This window comes from Rattus norvegicus, chromosome 12 (assembly GCF_021556685.1).
Source record: "Rattus norvegicus strain SHRSP/BbbUtx chromosome 12, alternate assembly SHRSP_T2T, whole genome shotgun sequence".
NCBI classification, from domain to species: Eukaryota; Metazoa; Chordata; class Mammalia; order Rodentia; family Muridae; genus Rattus; species Rattus norvegicus.
Window position 1 is genome coordinate 10,494,879 of NC_141545.1, and position 8,709 is coordinate 10,503,587.

General features: G+C 43.0%; 1 protein-coding gene and 1 pseudogene across 2 annotated transcripts; one reads left to right on the forward strand and one right to left on the reverse strand.

Annotated features, from left to right (window-relative positions):
- The first annotated feature begins 1,256 nt into the window (after positions 1–1,256).
- Rps29-ps5 (ribosomal protein S29, pseudogene 5) lies at positions 1,257–2,242 on the forward strand (annotated as a pseudogene). Its single transcript, XR_015634542.1, has one exon. The product of XR_015634542.1 is annotated as a ribosomal protein S29, pseudogene 5, transcript variant X2 (transcript).
- Positions 1,609–2,208, reverse strand: Cox5a (cytochrome c oxidase subunit 5A). The gene has a single exon (NM_145783.1). The coding sequence runs from the start codon at positions 2,194–2,196 to the stop codon at positions 1,756–1,758; it is 441 nt and encodes a 146-aa protein (NP_665726.1). The 5' UTR covers positions 2,197–2,208; the 3' UTR covers positions 1,609–1,755.
- Positions 2,243–8,709: the final 6,467 nt, after the last annotated feature.

Consider the following 8,709-nt stretch of genomic DNA (forward strand, 5'->3'; position numbering starts at 1 on the left):
GGTGGCACCTACCTTTGATCCCAGCACTCGAGAGGCAGAGGTAGGTAGATTTCTGTAAGTTCAAGGCCAGGAAGTGTGTAGAGTAAAGTAAAGGTCAGCCAGTGCTACAGAGTGAGGCACTGCCTCAGAACAAAATAAAACACACAAATTAATAAAAGTTTAAAGAAAGGAAGGAAGAGAAATGGAAACCAGGGAGAAGAGGTGCATTAGCTGTTGCCAGTGCAGTTCTAAGGGTGACATAATCAGGTTCTATTTGAACACTGTGTCCTAAGTTGATGTCGTGGGGTAAGTCCAGTCATGGACATTTAGAATTTAACTCTTTATCCATTAGACTCTTGACCACATATCTATGTGACCATAGGTGGCCAACTGGAATGGTCCAAATAGGCGCCATCAGAGGGAAAGTCTTGCAGGTCTCATGTCATGATGCTATGCGGTGAGAATTATAGGTATTTTTGACAGATCAATCATTTTGGAAGAGTGGGGCAGCTCTGATTATAAGGCACCATTGGTTCATTCTATATGTTTAGGACTTCAAAGCAATATTACAATGATATTTCTTTAAATGTTTTAACTGCAAACTTGAGATTTAAAAAAAAAATCTAGCTTTTCCTGGATTATGATTGTTAAAGTAAATTTGATCATCTGTTAAATCTCCTAGGTTGAAAACTGTTTTCTGCTCATAGTTTTCTGAAATTTGAAGTGATTTGAGGCTAACCCACTTCCTGAGTTACTTCCTGATCTCTAAGTGTAAAAACATAAAGATGTGGTTTCTTAAGGTATCAAGTAGTGTGGGAAGTATTTGGAATGGCCAATGTGATATCTTCCAGGTGGAATAAGTTGTTGTATTCAGTTTGGTTGATTTTATTATGTATTACAAATCAGTTCAAGCAACCACCTTAGAATGACAGTAACCACACCAGTGGGTCCTAGTCACTGTGTCTAATGCTTGGCCAGTGTGCTTTTATTTAAATAAAAAAAAGACCCTTCATTTCAATTATGGAAATAGATGTTTGATGGTCTCTAAAATATATTTTTCTAATTAAAGTCATTGCTTGAAGTACCCAAAGAGGCTAGACAGCCCTACAGTTTTTGTTATGTGTCAAAATCATGAATTGTGTTTCGACTTAGATCTCTGCTCATTGCATATGCTCACATCAGAACTAAAAAATTAATGTTGGTAACAGAGTTTCTAGAATCTATACACAGTAAATCTATATACAGGCCTCTTTCCTCCTTGGGCATCTGAAGGCAAGATGGTTCACCAGCAGCTCTACTGGAGTCCCCGCGAAAGTTTGGCCAGGGTTCTCGCTCTTGCTGCGTCTGCTCTAACTGCCACGGTCTGATCCATAAACATGGGCTGAACATGTGCCAACAGTGCTTCCGTCAGTACGTGAAGGACATAGGCTTCATTAAGTTGGACTAAGCAACCTGAATGGATTATTCAACTGTCTACCCAGTGAAACTGACTGTCTACCCAGTGATAGAAATCATCCTAGTCTTTGTGCACACAGAATAAAAAAAGTGAAGGCCTCAAAAAAAAAATCTATGTACAGTAGATCCATCTATATATAGTAAAATTTTATGATTATTCTTTTTTTTTTTTTTCGGGTCAAACTCATTTCCCTTTATTAAAGTCCAAGTTACATGGTTTGATACTCAAAGGAAAATTTGTTCAAATAAAACATTTCCAGGCAACTGTTTCAATCAAGTAGCAATAGCAGTTAAGTCCTTGGGAAGCCCATCGAAGGGAGTTTACACTTTGTCAAGGCCCAGTTCCTCTGGAGTGGAGATTCCCAATTCATTTAAAGTTGGTCTAAGTTCCTGGATGACATAGGGGTAGATTTCCTTATGAGGTCCTGCTTTGTCCTTAACAACCTCCAAGATGCGAACAGCACTAGCAAAATCATTTAACCGTCTACATGCCCTCAAAGCAGCATCAATGATTTTGGGCTCAGGAACCAGATCATAGCCAACAAGTGTATTCATCCCTTTACGCAACTCCCAGGCATCAATGTCTGGCTTGTTGAAGTATGTCACCCAGCGAGCATCAAACTCCTCATCTGTCTCATGTGACCCATGAGAATAGCAGCGAATGGAACAGACAGCGGCAGCGGGGCTGGGAGCCGAGACGGGGTGCAGAAGGCCTCGGGCGGCCGCGGCTGCGGTACAGCGACGGAGGGCAGCGGCGAGCATGACGGCGACCACAGCGCACTGGCTGGGGCTGAAGAGAAGCCGGTGTTTTATGATTATTCTTAAGATGTAAGCAGTCACTGAATAATTTTCTATTAGACTTATTGTCAAAGTTAGACATTTCAGAATAAAGTATGCTTAGGGCTTTCCTGGAGTATCAAGAGAATCATCGGTCTATTTCAGAGAATACAGAGGGCTACTGGGTAGGGTACAGCAGCATTTAACTAGAGCATAGTGATGTTATAGATGGCAATCTATTCGCCAATAGTGCTTGTTCTGTTGTACAAGTGCAACAGGCAATCAAGGTAGAAGGCCTGTGGGTAGGAGAACATCGAGGAAGGCAATGGGCTTAGGATATGTCCCTTATTTTACTGAGGGCATTTAAAATGGACATTGTCATTAATATCCGAATACGAGCACTGTCAGTCATCTCTGTAGTTCATAGCGCTAACTAAAGTACAAAGAATATTAAGCACCCTTATTATGTTAGTCACTTTACTTTTATAAGATGAGGGGATAAATCTTTTACCCAGAGGCCATCTAGAATACTGAAAACACGGTTAAAAGGCAAATTAATCTTGATTTTTAAAGTGCTGTGTAATGGGTATAGCTTTAGGAGAGACATAAGAAGATTTCGTGTGTATAGGATGTTGCTTAATGAACAACACTGCATAACACTCCATCTCTGTGACAACTTGGAGTGCGGACAGTCTGCACTGCTGCTTGTGCAAGGCAGCAAGTGGCCAGGTGAGGCTCGTTTTGGAAATGGAAAGACTGGGACATACATGGCACAGGAAGTGAATCGATGACTTGGAGGATGCCATGAGTACCTGGAAGAGAAAGGGCTGGGGAAAGCAAAGGTCACATCTGCCTTTCAGTCCCAGGCTCCTGGAAGAAAGAATGGACAGGGGTAGGGAGCCAAAGTAGCAAAGTCAAGACGAGATGGCACATGTGAGTTTAGGAAGGAGAGAACAGAAGGAACGAGGTAGTTGTTCTCTGTCTTCCCATTCACTCAATATACCACCGAGTCCATAATAGAGTTAAAGTCAGCTATAATCACACACACTTTAAACTGAGGGGGGAATTGGTAAGAAAAAGAAAAATAAGCCCAACAAATATGAATCCAGATGTGGTGTTAGCTTTGCATCTTAGATACAATGTTCTGAATGCTGGATGACGGTGTGGGTCTGGCACGGGACTGCTGAATGTCGCATGCAGACCCAGAAGCACAAGACCCATCCTGCACGATTAGGATTGCTGTGTGCCTGGGTTTTCTTCTTTGGGGTGTGTTGGTATAAAAGACATGCAGTTATTACAATTTCACACTATTACCCTAAAAAGAAAAAGAAAGAAAAGATGTAGAGGCCAGTGGTTAGGGCTGGAGAGATGGCACTGCTCTTGCACATGAGTTCAGTTCTAAGCAGTCACATCAAACAACTCATAGCCATGACTCCAGAGGATCCAGTGTCCTCTCCTGCCTGTGTGGGAACTCACACCCACATGCACACCTGTTGCAGTATCCTCTCCAACCCGAATCGGCCCGTACAAAGAAAACGCAACTCGGTTAATATGAAAACAATCTAGCATCTAGATTGGACAGATCCACCCTACACTGTCCTATTCCTCGCTCCCAAATCCCTCATCACTTGCACCTTTTATTTCCCAGGTCTCCAGCTTCTCCTTCTCCCAGGACTCCTCTCTCCTCGATTTTTCTCCTTTCTCCTCCCCTCTTCTGACTCCTCCCCTCTCGCTCCCGACTCCTCCCTCTGCCCAAATCTCAAGCTCTTGCCTTTATTTTACAAATTCAGTGGGAGCCTCTGATAAGGTCACCTGAGTCCTGAGTATGTGACTAGGCAGCCGTCCTTGGGGGAGCAGAATCAGCATCAAAACAGAGAGAACTCCAAGGCAAACCACAACACACACCTCCCCCAACATGCATAATTTACAAACAAATTTAAAAGGTGTAATTTTTATTTTAAAAATATGAATGTGCGTGTGTGTGCGTGCATGCATGTGTGTGTGTGTGTGTGTGCACGTGCGTGTGCATGTGTACATTAGGGTAGCTATCCTAGTAGGCAAAAAAGAGTATAGACTCCCTTGGGGCTGGAGGTAAAGGGTGCAAGGTGTCCAACATAGATGATGGGACCTGGACTTGGGTCTTCTCTAGGAGCGATATTCACTATTACCCCTCTCTATCCCCCTATTTACCTGTAAATCTATCCCACTATTATGGTTTTCCTAGTGCTTGCCCCTTGGTAGGTTGTTGATTGGTGTAATCAATCATTGGACCCTATCTCTCTAACCAACATTCTTACAGAATTTGTGTTCTAGTGCACAGAAGGTTCAGACTAAACTCCTGTGATACAGGGATTACAGCCACTCGGACAGAGGCCAGGCAGGTCTTCTTCCTCAAGGATACAGAACAGAGAGAGACCCGTGGGTCCTCTCAAGCTGGGAGACATCCCTAAACATAAAGGCAGTGGTTATAAAACAACAGGTCATCACCCTTCAGCTCCATCCCCCTAAAGATTTCTGGGACCACGACTCTCAGAAAGTTGAAGTAGGAGAAAAAGGTAGGGTTCAAGATGCATTTTAGAAAGCCCGAAAAATTAGCATACAAAGAAAGCTTCCTGCCAAAGAAGTGGGCTAGACACCTCAAGACTGAGGCTATGGAGAGCAGTCAGGAGGGGCACAGGTTCAGTGGCACTGCATTTCCTCTAGGTGACTCACTATGGACTACACGTAAGAGAGTATGTATTAGAAAGTCTACACTGTACAAATGATCCCCAAACCTGCACCATGTGAGAGGAATGTCCCCCCACTGTCCCCTACCCCTCACCCTTGCATGTGTGTACCCATCCTCTGTGCACCGTTGCACTGAACTTCTAACACATCTGTGCTTCATCCCACTCCCTCCCTCAGGAATATGATCTCTCTTCACAAATCCTTTTGTGTTGCCTGCCTCTTTCTTCATACCTCCGTCCAATCTGCTCCAGGAAACAAGAACCTGGAAATCCCAGTGGGTGCCCACGGAATCCTGATAGTAAAGTAGTAATATTCTGGTCAACAGAGATCTGGAGAGGAGGAGGGAGTGCCCACAGGCTTCCTGAGTGAGGTAACATGGTTGAAAATAATACACATGGTATGCACTCACTGATAAGTGAATGTTAGACAAAAAGCTCAAAATACCTATGATACAACTCACAAACTATACGAAGCTTAAAAGAAGGAAGACCAAAGTGTGGGTGCTTCAGTCCTACTTAGAAGGGGGAACAAGGCCCCTGTGCGCCACAGACCACTCAGACAGAGGACACCTCGGGAGAAGCAGGGCTCTGGTACTCAGGAAGGCACAGGTTCGACGCAATGACAGACAGACACAACACACTCAGGGTGGTTTGAATCTGCTGCGATTTCACTGAAATCTGCTTTGTGGTTACATACAATGCTTGAACAGGAGCCAATTTTTTGGCCCTTTGACAGGGTACACACAAATAATAACCAAGAAAAGTTTAACAGTTTACATGAAGTTCAGAACAGAAAGCAAGACAGGAAATAAATTTTCCTGAGAATCAGACTGGTGCCAGACGGTGGTCATAGACCTCATTTACCTCAATCTCTAAATATCATCTCTCGGATAACAACAGGACAGCCAGCACTAAGGAATCTTTAGTCTTTTTCTCTCTATTAGCCAATATTCATGTAATTGTCTTTTTAAAGATAGGATAGTTCCTCTTGATAATAGGCAAGCACGGGGACGTGATCTGGCTAAGCATTCTATAAAATTTAAAGAATAATATAGTACTCTCTTCCCATCAATATTAACCCATCTATCACCTTCTTCATCATATGTCACTGTGTACGGCAATGGCTCCGCAGTAGTCCTGTATCTACTCATGCTGTTTCTACCTAAAGGAGTGGCCCACCACCTTCCTCTAATTAAATAATGTTTTCTTCCATGTAACTACTTGATAGGAATTCCTAAATGTTTGGATTTTTCATAATTGACAGGACTTTCCCCTCTAATAGCTAGCGCCTTAATTCTTTCACTATCTAAGAGGTCTGGATTTTCCACAGTTAATTCTTCCTGTTGTAAATTATGGATCACATCTCTTAGAATTTCATTCTGATTCTACTTAATTTTTGCTAGTGCTTTCAAAGAGGAATGGTCCATAAAGACCAAATCGGGTCTCGATGTTCCTGTAAGTAAAAAAAAGAAACAAAAGAGTCAGTATGTAACTCCAGATCGTACCCATTGGAATCAGCTAGGCAGAAAGTCGAGCAGGAAGTGGCCAAGTATCTCCAGGAGACCAAGTTCCGAGGAACACATATCTCTGGCCTGCTGACCGGGATTGTTTCATGTCAGGCAGGCTCCACTGGAGCTGGTGCAGCACCTGTGCTTTTAACATTCCAGGCTTCCCTAATGATTTGTGAGTGCAAGGGCTGTTAGAGAATAGGAAGCTAGGACACACATGATTGTTCACCAGGATTGTCCTGAGATTTAGCTCCAAACCTCAACATCCTGTTGCTCTTTAAAAAGTAGAACTCTCCTGCAAGTGGGTGAACTAGTCTCAGGCAAATGAGCTCCCCCTTCGGGTATCTAATGCAACATGGTCAATTCTGAAACCATACACACAACCAACAGAAATGGACTCAGCGAATTTTATTAATATATCTGAGTATACTTATCCACACATACTTAACAAGGAAGAAATTGGCTGGGAAGAATTTGGGAAGGGATGAAGAGAGGACTTCAAGGGGGAAAGTAATGTAATATATCCTAATTTAAATGCATAAAAATAAATTTTAAATTAAAAAGTGGCCAGAAAGATACATTGGCAGTTAAGAGCAATAGTTGTTGTTACAGAAGACCTAGGTTCCATCCCCAGAAACCACATGGTAGCTATCCATTTACTATAACTCTAGCCCCAGGATTCTCCTGCTTTCTTCTGACCTCTTTTGGCACTGAACACAGACACATACAGACAATGCACATGCATATAAAATAAAAGTGAACCTTAGAAATATAGAACTCTATACCGTGATGTCACAGCCCTGAGATGGACAGCAGTGAGGACCAGTTCACATGAGCTCCTCTGGTCTGTATGGAAGCAGCTGTGGCATTCCTCTGAGCCAGCCTGCTCAGGGGCAAAACAGCCTCATCCTGAGGCTAGACTAGCTCAGCAAAGCTGTCCCTCTAAGAAAGGTACTCATTCACAGTGCTGACAGGTGACTTTCCTGATGTGTAGCTCTGTGTTCTTAGTGTATGTGAGAATTGAGACATTGATATCTCCATCTGTCAGATCACACATCATAATTAACATAATTGACTCTTGAGCAATCTACGTTCACAGTGTCATTTACTTGTTTTCAGCTAAGACCTTATGGTTCAAGATGAACATTCGGAGTCATTCCTGTCCATCATTTTTATAATTTACAGGTGTTTCTGCATGAGTTCGAGCTGAGAACATTCTTAAATTATGTCTGCTATTACACCCTGAGCACATTCAGTAAAGGATTTAACTTAACACGCTTAGGATTACACAAACTTATATCATATCCGGACTCCATAAGTAAAATGTCAATGTTTCCTTTGTTGGATAAAATCATTGCTTTGAAATGTCTCTCATGTTTTCCTGGTCTGCCACAGGGTGTGGGGGTAGAGTGAAAATTTTCTCAGTTCTTCTGCCTTGGCTGTTGTGATGGCTACTGTTCTTAGTCAAATTGACTACATCTGGGGTTAACTAAAACCCAAAGAGTTGGGTACTGTGGAGGCTTGGGGGGAACCCTTCTTTAATCTGAGGCAATTTTGAGGTAACAAGATCCAGTTTTAACCTAGACCCCGGTTTCTGGTGGCAGCCTGCATATTTGAAGAACATTGACATGGTAGTTCTTTTTCTTTTTGCTTTCCCGACCTTTGGATAACACGTTCATTTTTTTTTTTAAAGGCATTGGAGCCTGCTGCTTGAGGATTATGTTATATGCTGAAGATCACTGAGACATTCAGCCACATGGGCTGAACCACTAGAGTGTTCTTCAACTTTCCATGGGTACACAGACACTTTCTATGTACAGAGACTCAATCTATCACTTCTGTCCATCTGGAGATCCTAGACTAAGACAGCTGTGGTTTCTGTTGTTTTCCACCTTCCCACTGAGGAAGATGTGCTGGGTAACAATAGTGCTCCACAATGTTTGTCATCTGTTTCCTGCTTTCCTTCAAGTCTTGTCTTATACCTCCCAGGTGAAAGGTGAACCTAGCAGGAAACCACAAGACAAAAATCTTGTTCCCTAAAATCTCTCTTTAACGCTTAATATTCTGAGCACACTTCCACTTGTGGGACACATTGATAATTCCCCGGCAAGCTAACCACCTTGATTCCAGGAGGAAAAGGGAAGGAAGTGCTGTGATGGGAGACCAGGCAAGCTCTGACGTCACAGGAGAGGTGAGAGCATGGTCAAGGCCAGTAGAGGGGAGGAGCAGGCAGCTGCACAGCAAGGAGCTGGAGTGGTGGGGGC

Bases quoted from the DNA above. Each gene is read 5' to 3' on its own strand.
- Cox5a (NM_145783.1), bottom strand. From the start codon at position 2,196: ATGCTCGCCGCTGCCCTCCGTCGCTGTACCGCAGCCGCGGCCGCCCGA.